Here is a 15608-nt window from a genome sequence, read left to right as displayed (position 1 = left end):
TTAATAATATGGGAATGGTTACCTTAGAGCTGCTCTAAGGTAGAGTATAAATTACAGTTACATACATAAAGTGATAAATAATAAAGACACGTTATAACTTTAATTAAATTGTTATGAATATATGTTCTACCTTAGAGTGGTTCCAACATAGCGGAACCCTAATAATACTATTATTACTCCAATTTAAAGTTCTTAATTGCTTCGATGGGGTACGTAAATCCTAATGAATGAAGAATTAAGTCATAATAATTACTTTTATTGAACCTAGAGTTTAAGACGTAGAGTCTGTTCTTGTACTATTGAGTCTTTCAATTTTTTGACGAACAACGATCTATTTACTAAGGGACAATATTTATTTTATGATGAATAATATTATCATATGACACTATTTGATTTCAATAAATAAGAGTTGCACTATTTAATATCAACATTATTTACAGATAACTATAAAATTAAGCGACTCTTTTTTTTTCCAAATCACTATGTAGACGTTAAGCAATCTCAGAATTATACGAAATTGTGTGGTGGCGGCTATGACAATATATAACTTAATAAATCAAATCACATGAATCTTACTGGATATTCATCACGACTACGCTTTCTCATTCAAACTTCAAACACGTATGCAATTATGCAAGGGAACAGTAAGTCCTCTCTAGACCAAATTATACAATATAACTGATGTTCAATCAAAATCCGATTTTATTACTTTTTTTATTTGATTAAAAAAATGTTATTGTAACCAAGTGGGTGACCATCGATTCGATATCCTATAATAAGAGTCTAGTGAACGCCAGTCATGAGAAAAACTTTTCCCGTAAAAAAAAATCTGGAAAGATAGAAACGAGACACGGTCATCAAACTAGCTGCTTTGCCCTTAGGAGTATGGTCGGTAGCTGGTCATGGAATTCGAATATTGAAGAGTAGTGTTAAAAAATTAATTTGAATTTGTCCCCTTTTTTGTGGCTCTACCTAAATTAATGTAACTAGCGAAAAATGTACTAGTATAATTTCTAATATACTAAATTGATCAATTAGATTATTGCTACAATGCTATTATAGCTACTTAAAATTTGGTCGTAAATTTATATTAATTAATATGCAATTCTCAGTTGTAGTTGCGAGGCTAGACTACTCCGACTAACTCTAGTTAAACAATAAACATTATATATATGCACACGTATTTTGAATTACAAAATATATTCTAATTTCAAATTCGCATTTTAAATGATCATAATGTCTGCACTAAAACTCCGTCATTGACTACCAAATACTTTATCCAGCATAATCCTTGTATTCTTCTCTATATAATATGACTCTCATAGGCACTATATTGCCAACTCACAAACCCTAACACAATTCGTTAATAAAAGAGAGAGGGATCAAATGGGTTCACTTCCTCAAGTAGTAGAAGAATGCTTTGGCCTCCTCAAACTCTATAGCGATGGCTCCATTTCACGATCCCCAAATATTTCTTTCGACGTTCCTTTTATCAACGACAATTCAATCCTCTACAAAGACCTTATTTTCAACGAAAACATTGATCTTCGTCTTCGTCTCTACAAACCTACATCCATAGTTAATTCTTCAACAAAACTCCCTATTGTCTTTTACTTTCACGGCGGAGGCTTCTGCTTCGGCTCCCGCACGTTCCCCAACAACCATAACATCTGCGTCCGCCTCGCCAGCATCCTTCAAGCCGCTGTCATTGAGCCCGACTACCGCCTAGGGCCGGAGCATAGGCTGCCTGCGGCTTTAGAAGATGCATGTTGTGCCCTAAAATGGCTTCAAGGTCAAGCCATAATGCATGCAAATGTAATGGATACGTGGTTAGGTGAAGTTGACTTTGACCGGGTATTTGTGTTGGGTTATTCTTCTGGGGGTAACCTTGCCCACCATTTGGCTGTCCGGTTCGGGCCCGGCTCGGTCGAGCTAGCTCCAGTCAGGGTCCGGGGTTATGTGTTAATGTCTCCGTTCTTTGGTGGGTGTGAGAGAACTAGGTCTGAGGAAGAGAGGCCTATTGATGGAATTTGGACCTTGGGGATGTATGACAGGTACCCACTATCAATAATTTATGGTTGTATATTTATAAACATTTGATTAATTTTACAAGAAAGTTTTGAATATATATAGTATTGTACGGATGACCTCTTATGTCACAAGTTGGTTAATTGAGAATGACCACGACAAGAAATTAAATCCTATCTAAACTTTATGTTAAGTAATTATTTTCTGAAGATTTTCCTTTTTACGTAATAGTATCATTAATTAGAATAAGTCTTTGGTGAATTGTTCCTACCACTAAAAATTGTTGTGATGGTATAAGAAACTTGAGAGTCAAACTTTACTCTCATGGTCTTACATAAAAATGGGTAGAGAATTTAATTTCTTTAGATACTTAAACAAAAAAAAAAATGTTCTTGTATTTACGGTCCAAATTAAAATTATGCATCTAGCTAACATGAAACATTACCTATTTTTGTATTGAGTCCACTCTAGTCGTTGGGAGTATTATATGTTTCATGATCTGTCTTACCCGTTTTATTTTCACACACATAAGATGATCAAATTTATATTTTCCTCATCCTCCATATCTTTGATGTTGTATTGTCCTTATTACATATATGATCGCAACAAGATAATATGTTGTTGCATCAATGGCATTTGTTCGCATAATTACGTAGGGTCACTATCTTAAACTTTATTTTAATTAAAGATCAGGATCCTCTTATCGTGATACTTCTCTTAAGTGAATTTTATTTAAAGTGACACAAGATTTTTAAAAGTTCAAAAGAGAATTATATTCCATTAAATAATCGTCTTTGATAACGGATTTAAATAATATCCTCATCAGGCTCAAATCATATATATCTGAATCAGTAAGCAATTAAGCATGATCCATTGAAAATAGTTATTAATCAGATTCAGCTCTTTTGTCGTTGTCCTTCGAATTTTATATAATTTGCGGTAAAAATTTTAATCCTTAATATTGTCCTACCGGAGCTTAATATATAGGTTTTGGAGGCTCTCAGTTCCCACCGGAGCTACTCAAGACCATCCTCTGGTGAACCCATTTGGCCCCTCGAGCCCTAGCCTTGCCACAGTGGACCTTGATCCGCTCGTCGTGGTGGTCGGCGGCAATGAGATTTTGAGGGATAGGGTGGAGAATTATGCGAGAAAATTGAAAGAGATGGGAAAGAAAATAGAGTATGTGGAGCTTGAAGAAGAGCAGCATGGTTACTTCACAGATCACCCATTGCCAGCCGCTGCACAGAGAGTGATCCAATTCATCAAAGGCTTTATGGCTGATAATAGAAAATTAATGATGTTGCGTTGATCAAGAAAACTATACACACACACACACACACAACTAGAATCCTCTCTTGTGCTGGGTTCTTGCCTCCCACAGTACTCTCCTCCCTCTAAGTTTAGTGGCCGTGCTAGAAATTTAATTTAATTGGGGCTAAAATTCAAATAATAATATCTATAATAAGAGTTTAGGAATTATTTAATTTGAGACATATTTAAAATACAATATAATTTTAAAAATTTCAATAATCGCAATCAAGGGCGAAGCTCAAGAGAAAATTCTAAGGGGGTCAAATTTAAAATTCCAATTTTTTTGTTATTATATATTAGTGATTTAGTGGGTTTTAGTGGGTTTGGTTGATTTGTTTCCTATTATTTTGATGCTATCATTAGTGGGCTTAATAGTAAAATTATAATATTATCTAATATATAAATTTTATACATTAATTGTGCAGGGGCCAATATAGACATTTTACATTAACTTTTCATATTTTATAAAAAAATCCTAAACTTTTTTAAAATTCTGCAGGGGCCATGACACCCTTTAGTTTTATATGACCTCCGCCCTTGATCGCAATATTTAGAAAAATAATGGTATTTATCCATGTAGATCAATAATGGCACTAGAAATGCACTATATAATGTTGTTTTTTAGCTGATGAAACATAATGGGAACACAACTTGACATTAAATAATCTAATAAAATATATTAATAAACATACTATTAAACTTAATTAAATTTCCTTCTTAATCATTAGTAAATTCTATAATGTTCCTTCGAATTAACACCATTTGACAAATACCAAATAAGGAAAAAGCCGTACATTTGGATTGAAATAGCAAATTTACTAAACAATAAAGAGAACAGCAATATATTTCTCAGTGTGTAAAAGCTTGAAGAAATGGAGGAAGAGGACTGAATGAGAGGAAGGAGTGATTTGGACTAATTAAAATTTTGAGGAATTTTTACTATTTTTTATCATTTAAACGTGAAAAGCCTAAAACTCATAAAGCCACAAAATATTAATATGTGATATTTTTGATATTTTTAAATTTTAAAAAGGACTTTTTTAGTGTTTTAAATTAATAATAGGCTAAGTTTAAAAACCCTGTGGACACAATGTAGTGCTACACTGCTACTTATGTCTGAATCCATTAGACTTTAAAATAATTAGATCATTACATTTCAACGAACAAAGACTGTTAAGCTTGTTTTTAATACTAATATTAACATATATTAACAATGTTTTGTCCTTAATTAATTAGTTCTTGTACCAGAAGAAAAATTATGGTGCAGCTTTTCTATTTGACAAATACATACCTCTCATACATAAAAAAATTAGGATATGTAGCAATGAAATGATAAGATAAATAAGGTTTTTGTTATGTTATATAATCACGTAACATACATGATTATGTAACAGTATCCAACGGTTGTGAAAATATGAGATAAAAAAATCATATTATTTTCATAACTGTTGGATAAAAATCCAACGGTTGCTGCATAATTATGTATATTACATAATTATGTAACATAACAACCTCCGATAAATAATTATTTGACACATCGGTACGGTTATAATGGGAAAGTTGTACAGTTATAAATAACTTATTAGCTTGCAAATTTGACGCAAAAGCGGGGCTACAACTTTCCCCGTTATTTTATTTATGTTTGGGTGACAATCGTAGATCATTTTCATTGTATTTAATTCATCACACCACGAAACTAGTGCTACAGAGAACTATCCTAATTAACCCAAATATATAAACTCTAGTCAGCTGATATTATTTTAACCTCCAATGAACACCTTTTTTTTGTTTTATATGTGTGTGTTTATTACTTATCAAATCTGGGATTAAACATCAATTACAATATATTATAAATCCGTTACTGGACTTTAATCCTAAACTTTATTTTAGATTGAAAATTTTTTCTATATTATCTATTTCTGGTCTGAAATTTTAAAGTGCGGTAAAAGTTCAGTAAAACTTTAAAACCGTGAGATTTAAAAAACTTAAAACACACAAATCGAACGATTTATATATTTTTTTGGCATTTTCCGCATTTTAAAATTCTAAATTGGAATTTTTTTTATATATATAGGTAGATAGATAGATACACACACAGAGAAATGGGTGGATATACAAGAGGAGTCTACAGAACTTGCTGGATAGGTAGCTGTAGAAATTATATGACCGGTCATTTTGCATTTTGACGGGTCGGCGCATTCAAAATCCAACCAATCAGGCAATTACAGCTAGCTATATCCTCAATACAGTCTCATATTCAATGCAGTTACGCACATAATATTTTATTGATATAGTATAAGTGTAGTATAACTGCAGTTCAATGTGATATCTTTTATAATTTTGGTCTGGTTGAGAGTGTAAGCTTGATTTTCATATGTTTTCTAATTTAATTTCTTCTGAAATTTTTATATTTTCACTCTTTTTTTTTTCCTTTTAGTTATTCAAATCCCTCATCCAATACAAGATGGATTGAATGGCCAATTATTGAACGTTCGTGTTGATCGCTTTCAATCATGATCATATTTGTTCTTCTTTTTTTTTTTTTTTTACTTTCCTTTTTTTCATCTTTTCAAATACAAAAAGCATTTGGCAACGATGAAAATGATCTCCTTGTCATTTTATGAAGGCACCATTTAGAAAAACGACAGGGACCATGGGGACCAAGAAGGCCATATTCTTAAATCGTGTGGGCATCGGCTCCCATTCAATTTGGATCGGATTTTAATCCAATATTAATTGCATCTGCAAATCTCCGTCTCTCTTGTTCTCTTTGGGAATCTTTTACTATTATTAAAACTTTTACAAGTCAACCGTACAGTCTCTACTAAGCCAAAAAGCTTTCCAAGCTATCTAGATCTCTTTGTTGTAAATTGGAAGCAATCTTATTTCTCAGCATGGCAAGCTTGAATTTCATTTTTGGGCTTCTAGGTAATCATCAAATTAGCCACACATAGCATTGATGAGCAAATTTATGTTTTTTTTTTTTTATATATTTCTTCATTTTGTCTGCTTTCAGGCAACTTAACCACCGGCCTGGTTTATCTTTCTCCTGCGTAAGTGATTCTATTAAAAAAATTTAAAAATAAAAAATTACTTACTTCACTTTTGTGCTTTTAAGCTTTTAGGCTTTAAGCAAAAACAATTAATTGATTGATTTCATATGCACGTAATATATATATGTTTTTCAGGAAAACGTTTTGGCACATAGTACAGCGTAGATCAACGGAGGAATTTGAGAGCATTCCTTATATAAGCAAATTACTGAATGCATACTTTTGGGTTTGGTATGGAATTGTGAAGCCCAACAGTGTGCTTGTGGCCTCTGTTAATGGTTTTGGAGCCGCCCTGGAGATTATTTATGTCATTATATTTCTCATTTTTGCTCCTCCGATGATGAGGGTAAGTTTCAGTTTTTAATGTTTCCGATAGTATTGTAAGCTCAAATTGAATTATTCAGCCCGTTGCGTCGTCCGAGATTCAAACTCAATCAATGAGTTGGCTAACCAAATAAAACTGTTTGAAAACTTTTCGGTCAAACTCTTTGGAAGAAATTATATACGAATAAACGTTTGATTAATTTCCGATGAATTTTATTAGGGTAGAACTGCCGTACTTGCTGGTGTTTGCGATGTGGTGTTTCCCGGCACAACAGTGTTGGTCACTCAAATATTTTTCGACAGGGATGTGCAAATCAAGGTCTCGGGTTTCTTGTCTTTGTGCTTCAGTATGGTCGCCTATAGTTCACCTCTTTCAGCCATGGTGAGAAGATTGCTGTCTCTATATATATAATTTTTTTTTTTTTTTTGAAAAAAAAATTACTCAACTTATCTATATGTATACACGAAAACTTACATTTGCATTTACGTTTCTATACAATTCTTTTATCATTATTTCTGATTAATATATACAAAAATTTTCTCCATTTCATAAAATAGTAGTGGCTTTAACCTTGGAAATGAAAATGCAGAAAACAGTGGTGGCGACAAAGAGTGTGGAGTACATGCCATTTCTTCTCTCATTTATCCTATTCATAAATGGGGCAGTTTGGACAGTCTATGCTGTGCTCACAAAAGACCTTTTCATTGGAGTAAGTTCCCATATTATTATATTGTCAATATGTTAATTAATTATCAGAATAAAAAAGACAGGATACATTCTATTTTATATTTAATTATTACTAATAAAATACCCAATCGCAGATACCAAATGGGAGTGGATTTATTCTTGGCACGGCTCAATTAGTGCTTTATGCGATGTATTGGAAGCCAAAGTCGTCGTCAATGAAAATTTCAGATGATGCTTTGGAGGATGGATGGCAACACGAGCGCCTTATTTCGGCTGACAATCCTGAAAAGCGTGAAGGCTAATATAATTAATTTTAATTTCCCTTAATGAAAGATTATCATTCGTATACTCTATATTTGTTCTACATTTGTTCTGATATCAAAAATATTATAACATTTTGAGGGTATATCAATCGTCCACTCTTAGTTGACAAAATGTATCAGCTGACCACCAAACCGTTAGTTGCCGTTTGAAAGTTAACAGAATTACAGTGAATTGATGATTTTACCCTTGAAAATTATCACTTGTATATCCTTAAATTCTCTTTTTATCACTTGTATACCCTTAAATTATCACTTGTATACTCTTAAATTATCACTTATATTATATGAAAAGACCAGATTACCCTTCTGACGTCATCATATTTAAACGGCAATTAACGGTTTGGTGGTCGACTGATACATTTTATCAATTTAGGGTGGACGATTGATACACCCTCAAAATGTTGTAGTATTTTTTATAATGGAGTAAACTAAAGGTATACAAATGATAATTTTCCTTAATTAATACTCATTTGACTAAAGAGTGAACAAGTTATGGGGCCTTAACTCACTGCTGCAAAAGAGTTGCAATAATATCCTCTCATTTTGTGCCCTTGAATGATAATTTCTCATTCGTAATTAATTTTGGACACTAGGAATAAAGTGAGTTTGCCGGTGGTAAATTTTTATGTAATCAATTACAGAAGCCATTTTGATTCTTGTGGCCATTAAGCCTATAATCAAAGGCCTGATACTTTTTTCTATTTGTGCCTATACAGTGATTTAATGTTGATAATTCTTTATCCTTTTAATACATTTTATTACTTAATATATATATATATATAGGTACACTGTAGCCGATTTCTTATCCAGACCGGTTACCATAATTTCAAGAAGGAGCCTCCCTCCTTCTTACGCTTGCTTGGTCTGCAGTAGCATGTCAGAGGGTCTTGGAGCGAGTCTAATGTCTATAAGCTCTCAAACCAATTTTGGGCTCGAGAACAGTACTTCGTGTCGCTACCATACAGGCAAGTGCCAACTCAAAACCCATCTTCATGTGAATACATCGACTCCATGTGGACAGGATGCTTCACAGCAACGAATGGTTGTGCTCTACCACCTTGACCATTGGTTCTACGAACTCTTTGTGTTTAATCATTATCACTAAGGAATCTACTTTACAACTCCAATAGGCCTCAGCAGATCCATGAAGCCCGGACGCGAGACTCCACAATGACAATGAAGGGGAGGAGGACATGCAGGAGAGGTACAGAGAATACCTCATGGGCCATCGAAGAGAGCAAGAAGGGTATCCATGGAGAACCCCTGAGATCGACAGGTGGTGAGGAGAGCTTGAAGAGATAGCTAACTGGTTGGACCTAGAACAATGGCCACAACCAAAGCTGGACCCACAACCAGAGGACACGGATTGGCAAGAACTTGCTGACAGAATGGAAATCCTGTTAGAAGAAAGAGGAGCAGGTCTATCGGGAAGAAGCACGCCAACAAGTGGCAACTCGGGACTGTAGGCGGAAGCATAGTGGACCCCGCAGTGGAATCGATGGTGATAATAATGTATGTAATAATTGTATGAGTGCTTCACATGTGTACAAGAGAGATTCCATTTAGATAAGGATAAGAGTGTGATATAATATAAAGTAGATAATGAGTTATAAAGTAGATTTCTTAGTGATAAGTGTGTGTATATATATATATATATATTAAACACTTACTACCGGCAGTAAATTTATTTGGTATGTAATATTGACTATCTTTATATTATGCAATATAAATATTATCTTTTGTGTTATTAGCATGTAAATATTGACCATCTTTATATTATTGGCATGTAAATATTAACTATCTTTATGCTATTGATATGTAAATATTGACAATATTTATGTTGTCAACGTATGCTTAAACATTGACTATCATATTTATACTAGAATTGTTCAAAATTTTGTATTCAAAAAAATGAAAAAAGAATGGTTCAAATTTGCACAAGTGTGTGTATTGTACACGATTCACAAATGGTAAATCATTATTATTTGCACATAACCTAATTATCGCATTAAATCAAGATATAAAACATCAAAGATAAAGTTTTGATTCTAATTTCACATCACATAAACAACCTTTACAAGTTACTTAAATCTTTGTATCCCTAGCCACTCGGCCTTTGGCCGAGTGGTGAGAGCTGCTTGGAGAGCAGCAGTTCGAACCCCCACAATGCATGTGGGGGTGTTTCCTTCCTCAAATAAAATTGAGTGAAGGCAGTCTGCTATCTTGCCCCCGTGCGAGAAGTAGACATCCCTTGAATATTTGAGAGGGTTAAAATCTGGGCAGCGCTCCATTAGCTTTGATGTATGTTGATCCCAGTTATAGTCTGATTTGTACATATCAGTTATATTCTCATGTAATATGAGTTGTAATCTGAGCAATAGTCTCATGTAATCAAAAAAAAAAAATCTTTGTATCCCTATTAAATAGATAAAGGATTATAATTGCAAAAATAAAAATACGAATCCAATTCACAAGTTATTTAATTATTTCTCCTCATATATAAAGGATTAGAACAACCGAATTCATTTTACATACTATGTAATATGAGGGACTTAAACTGATTATATTTTACACTTGTATGATAAAATATTTATTCTATCTTTACTAATTTTGTCAAATTTATTATTTAAAAATTGTACTTATTAGTTAATTTTTATAGTTATAGTTTCTTTTCAACCCTCTCCCTCTCTGCAAATTCCTCAGCCTCCTTCACCATCCTATCAATCTCTTGGCTGAGCTGCCACATGTTGGTTAAGGTGATGGAATGTTTATTCTTGGCTGCCTTGTCTTCAGCTGCCACATGTAGGATACCATCGGCATGAAGCTCAAATGTGACCTCAATTTGAGGCACTCCCCTGCAACAACATTTAGAACATGCATAAAGATCCAGAATCTCCCAACATATCAAATGCGTGTAGAGATAGAATATTGAAATGTAATTTACCTTGGAGCAGGTGGAATGCCAGATAGATCGAATCTTCCAAGCTCGCGACAATCCTTTGTCAAGCTTCTTTCACCTTCATACACCTGAATTTTTCAAGAATATGTTAGTCCAAAAGTAGAACGAATTAGAATGAATATGCAGCATCATTTTAGCCACGTATTTAACCCTTTGTTATACCTTGATAGTCACCGTGCTTGTTGGTCTTGGCAAGTGGTGAAAACATGAGATTTCTTTGTGGGCATGATCATAATAGTCCACAAGGGAATCAGCTCAGTCATAACACCACCCACAGTTTCAATACCAAGACTCAAGGGAGTTGCAGGGAGCAGCAAAATATGGCCTGTAACAAACAAAAAGCCCAACCCCATCATGCATTCTGTATACTTACATAATTTAATCAATGGATACTGATACAGAAATTGTGTGCTGGATGCTGTACCTTCACCCCATTCACCGTTAAGAATTCTACCCCGAACTGCTGCACCCCGTGCAATAGCTTCATCTGGATTGATACCCTTGCTGGGCTCCTTCCCATCGAAGAAATTCTTCAACAATTGCTGAATCCTAGGGATTCGAGTACTTCCTCCGACAAGTACAATCTCATGAATATCAGTTTTCTTCAATCCAGCATCTTCCAGTGCCTTCTTCACTGGCCTCATAACCTTCTTAAATAAATCCAGGTTCAACTCTTCAAATCTTGCTCTTGTCAATGGCTCCGAGAAATCAACACCATCAAAAAGTGACTCAATCTCAACTCTAACTTGCTGCTGGCCACTCAAAGCTCTCTTGGCCCTCTCACATTCCTTTCGAAGTTTCCCAAGAGCCTTGTTATCCTTCCTAACATCTTTGCTGTACTTCTTCTTAATCAACTTAATGAAATAGTCCATGACTCTATGATCAAAGTCCTCTCCTCCCAGGTGAGTGTCTCCACTAGAGGCAAGAACCTTAAACACACCATTATCAAGAGTCAAGATACTAACATCAAATGTACCACCACCAAGATCAAAAACCAAAATGTTCCTCTCTCCCCCTTTCTTGTCTAGACCATGGGAAATAGCTGCAGCTGCAGGCTCATTGATTATCTGAGCCACATTGAGTCCGGCTATGATGCCTGCATCCTTCGTTGCCTGCCTTTGTGCATCATTGAAATAAGCTAAAAGACACCCATATATTAGACTACAAGATATGCAAACAGAAAAAGAATGTTAAATTATTCACATAGAAATTGAATATATACCTGGAACGGTAAGGACAGCATTTTTAATTTTCATCCCCAAGAATGTCTCAGCTGTCTCCTTCATCTTTTGCAGTATCATAGCACTGATCTCCTCAGGGCTAAATACCTTAGTCTCTCCTTTCACGTTCACTTGAACATAAGGTTTGCCATCTTTGTTCACAACCTTATAAGGCAAGAACTTTATGTCTCTTTGCACCTCAGGATCATCAAACCTACAGGATCATAACCAAACCAAAAGCACAAAGCCGAATACAAGTGTGTTAAAAGTGCTTTTCGAGAAGGAGAGCCATTTCGAGAGTATTACTTAAAACAGCTTTATACAGCCGTTATAAACATGCGCTAACATGGAAACACAAGTTCATTTTTTATTCTTTAAATCCACATCTGGATGCAGCAAAAACGCGCATCTAAACACACCCCAACTATCGTAAAATCAGACAAACAGAACAGAGAAAACAGAGAGCGTCACTTACCTTTTTCCAATGAGGCGCTTAACATCAAAGATGGTACGCTCTGGGTCGAGAGCCGCTTGATTTTTTGCAGCTTCTCCAATCAGACGCTCAGTATCAGTGAATGCAATCCATGATGGGGTGAATCTGTTCCCTTGATCGTTCGCTATAATCTCCACATGACCGTCTCTATATAGACCCACACGAGAATATGTAGTCCCCATATCAATACCAATCACTGCGTTCGTTGTACCATGCACCGCAGCTAATGCTAACGAGTTCGTTGTATCATCAACGGCAGCTAATGCTAACGAGAATTTTACAAGATTTTTTTTAAAAAAAGAAAGTTTAAGCAAAGTTCAACCAAAACAAAACAATAAAAATAAAAAGACAGAGCAAAAACAAAACCAAATAGAATGAGAGAGGGTTTCTTAGCAAAACAAAAGAAGATATAGTAAGAACCCATCTTAACTAAAGCAAAGAAGAGCATAATGGCTAATGCTTTGTTCTTGACCTTCATTGTTTTTGCTTTTTCTCTGTGTTTGTTTCTGTTGTTTTTATGAAGTGTTTGCCGTGCTTTCTCTGCTTTCAAGTGCAGCGAATACGAAGGTGCAGTTTTATATATAGTGTTCGCCCAATGGTGACGAAACACGTTAACTTTCGGTTGCTTTTTGCTAGTTGCAGTCTTAAAAGGTTAGAATTTTCTCGTGATTTTAACTTTTCTCAAATTCAATTTAATGAGAGAAGTTAAATCCTAACGTAATACAATGATTTTTAAAAGTTGAGATAGATCAGAAAACTTCGAATGATAATTTAACGTTCTACGTAGATGATCTTTTTAAATTCTTACTACGTACTGTGGACTCATCGACGGATATCAATTGGTGCCACAGAATTCCAATTTTGTTATATATACCCATTTAAAGTCCGTTGGCCCTAGCAGGCCCAGCTCGGTCCAATTTACTCGCACACGAATCGGAATTAACAACACAGCAGCAGATGTAGAGCAAGCCCGTTCGTTCCAAGTTCCAACTACCATTCGGTGTTGCAATACAAAATATAGAAGGAAAGAAGATCAAACAGGCAATTACCAGACAAAAGAGACAAACATAGATACAGAGGAGAAAAAAATGGTTTTTGATTCATTTTTCTCCGGACGATTCAATTTTTTCCCACAAATTCTCTGCCTTTTAATTCTTTTAATCACAGTAACACCGTCTTTTGCCGAGGAACCAACAGCCTATGAAGTTCTGAAATCCTTCAACTTCCCCATTGGGATTCTCCCCAAAGGGGTCACTGGCTATGATCTTGAATCATCAACAGGTAAATTCTCTGCATACTTTAATGGCTCCTGCAGTTTCTCTCTTGAAGGATCATATCAACTCAAGTACGAGCCAACCATTAAAGGGTACATCACAAAAGGCAAGCTTTCGAGCTTAGAGGGTGTGAGTGTGAAGCTTTTCTTCATGTGGGTTGATATTGTTGAGGTCTCTAGACACGGCGATACACTTGATTTCTCTGTTGGGATTACTGGTGCTGACTTTCCTGTTGTTAATTTTGAAGAGTGTCCTCAGTGTGGGTGTGGGTTGAATTGCTATGGTGAGAATATAAGGAAGATTAGGACAAATCTATTAGTCTCTTCCTCATAGTAATGAATTTGGATAGTTTAATTGTTTTGTTGGGATACTGAATTATGGATTTGTGTTTAATTGTCATTAATGGGAATGGGATTAGCATATTTTGATAAATTTGTTATTGTTTATGCAATTATTTCTCTTGTGTGTGTTAGTTTCGTGGTTTCTCCTGGCTAAATGTTGGCACTTTAACAATACTCAGTTATAGTCAGAAACGGATGAAATAGTTTAAGCAACATGGGGAGAGTTTTCAGGGCAGCTTAATTTGTGATTAAAGTTATTGCCTATATCATTACAAAAGAAGTCTGGTTAAACTGGTGTTCGGTTCGTTTGTTGCTCATTGGTAAAACTATGCATGATTGCATTCTCTAAATTTTTTCACTAATTTTCATTTGATTTCAAGAGAAATGGGGAAAGTAATGAAATTGGAGAACTGAGGTCCTACTTTTGATTAACTTAAATACAAAGGCTTTACCCTTTGTCTACTCTGAACTGTTTAGCTAAGCTCAAGTAGACTTGATATGGGTAATGTCTTAGTGATGAAGTTAGAAGGCTTTACTAAACAGTTCAGAGTAGACAAATGGTAAAGCCTTTGTATTTAAGTTAATCAAAAGTAGGACCTCAATTCACCAATTTCATTAGTAGACTTGATATGGGTAACGTCTTAGTGATAAAGTGTTAAAGAGAGGAATGCAAACAGAATGACTTGGAGACAATTGAAAGTTCCTCGCATGCTATTAGTCTGAATCTGTCGTTGTAGCCTTGGGGTGTGTTTGTTTCTGATTGTTGATGTTTTTAAGGATGAACATGTGATGGGTATTGTTGTGTCTTTTCTGTCTGAATGGTATTCTGTTTTTTACACCTTCTCAATGTCTGATGAGTAGCTGAGATGTATCCTCTGGGAAGAATGCAAGAAAAAGGCTTAACTCATGCTAGAGTTTCATTTGAAACAAAAAGATAAACTTTGTATGGTCGTTCTTAGAAGTAATATCAATTTTTTTAAAAGAGTAGCTTCTTTTAACTGTTGTAACTTTATACCGTTGACATTCATGTTCGTGGAGCCTCATTCTGAATCTACTTTCTGGAAATAACTGAAAAACACTGGTTCTGCAGCAGATTCTAGACTTGTTTTTGCTGGAGTCCTACAGCTTTTTAACACATCAAATACCAGACAGTGCCTCAAAATTCATTAAATAATTGCTTAACAAATAGTTGTGAAGAATATAGATGTCAACGTGTGTTCCAATTTTTAGACATGAATCAACTCCTATTGCCAAATTTTACTCCACGTTTAGGTTAACTAGACTGGGCAAAACATATTTGATTTTGTAAATTCCTCTTCTTTTTCTTACCTCTGAAAAGGTGAGAACAATTTAGAAATTGCAAAGGTGTAGAACAGATTATCGATTATTGCTGAGCTTAAAGTTGATTCTTGCCCTTGCCGTGGGGACAAGTTATTTCTTTTTCTTATTTTTGTTTGGTTGTTTTGGCGGAAATGAAGGCCTCACCTGTTCACTTTCCTATAATCCTATCTACACAAAGTGCCTGCATGCATAAGGAAACGTGTGCCCTTTTAAAAGTGTAACTTTGCTGACATTTTTCAATTGGGTGATGAAG

The 15608-nt window shown here is 34.8% G+C and overlaps 3 protein-coding genes and 1 pseudogene across 3 annotated transcripts; 3 read left to right on the top strand and 1 right to left on the bottom strand.

Annotated features, from left to right (window-relative positions):
* The first annotated feature begins 1386 nt into the window (after window positions 1-1386).
* Window positions 1387-3337, top strand: LOC18042908 (probable carboxylesterase 15). The gene is made up of 2 exons (XM_006433378.1): window positions 1387-2054; window positions 3016-3337. Exons 1-2 carry the CDS (start codon window positions 1387-1389, stop codon window positions 3335-3337), a joined length of 990 nt encoding a protein of 329 aa, XP_006433441.1.
* A 2639-nt stretch (window positions 3338-5976) lies between these two features.
* LOC18042907 (bidirectional sugar transporter SWEET17) lies at window positions 5977-9359 on the top strand. The gene is made up of 7 exons (XM_024183060.1): window positions 5977-6267; window positions 6356-6392; window positions 6528-6738; window positions 6937-7098; window positions 7307-7426; window positions 7539-7716; window positions 8188-9359. The coding sequence occupies exons 1-6, from the start codon at window positions 6234-6236 to the stop codon at window positions 7704-7706; spliced, it is 732 nt and encodes a 243-aa protein (XP_024038828.1). The 5' UTR covers window positions 5977-6233; the 3' UTR covers window positions 7707-7716; window positions 8188-9359.
* Window positions 9360-10386: 1027 nt separating this feature from the next.
* On the bottom strand, window positions 10387-12877 carry LOC18041170 (annotated as a pseudogene).
* A 412-nt stretch (window positions 12878-13289) lies between these two features.
* Window positions 13290-14095, top strand: LOC18042060. Its single transcript, XM_006433375.2, has one exon. It carries the CDS (start codon window positions 13488-13490, stop codon window positions 14004-14006), a length of 519 nt encoding a protein of 172 aa, XP_006433438.1. The 5' UTR covers window positions 13290-13487; the 3' UTR covers window positions 14007-14095.
* Window positions 14096-15608: the final 1513 nt, after the last annotated feature.

This window comes from Citrus clementina, unplaced genomic scaffold (assembly GCF_000493195.1).
Source record: "Citrus clementina cultivar Clemenules unplaced genomic scaffold, Citrus_clementina_v1.0 scaffold_5, whole genome shotgun sequence".
NCBI lineage: Eukaryota > Viridiplantae > Streptophyta > Magnoliopsida > Sapindales > Rutaceae > Citrus > Citrus x clementina.
The sequence above is the reverse complement of the archived record's forward strand: the minus strand, read 5'-3'. Positions and strand labels throughout refer to the sequence as shown.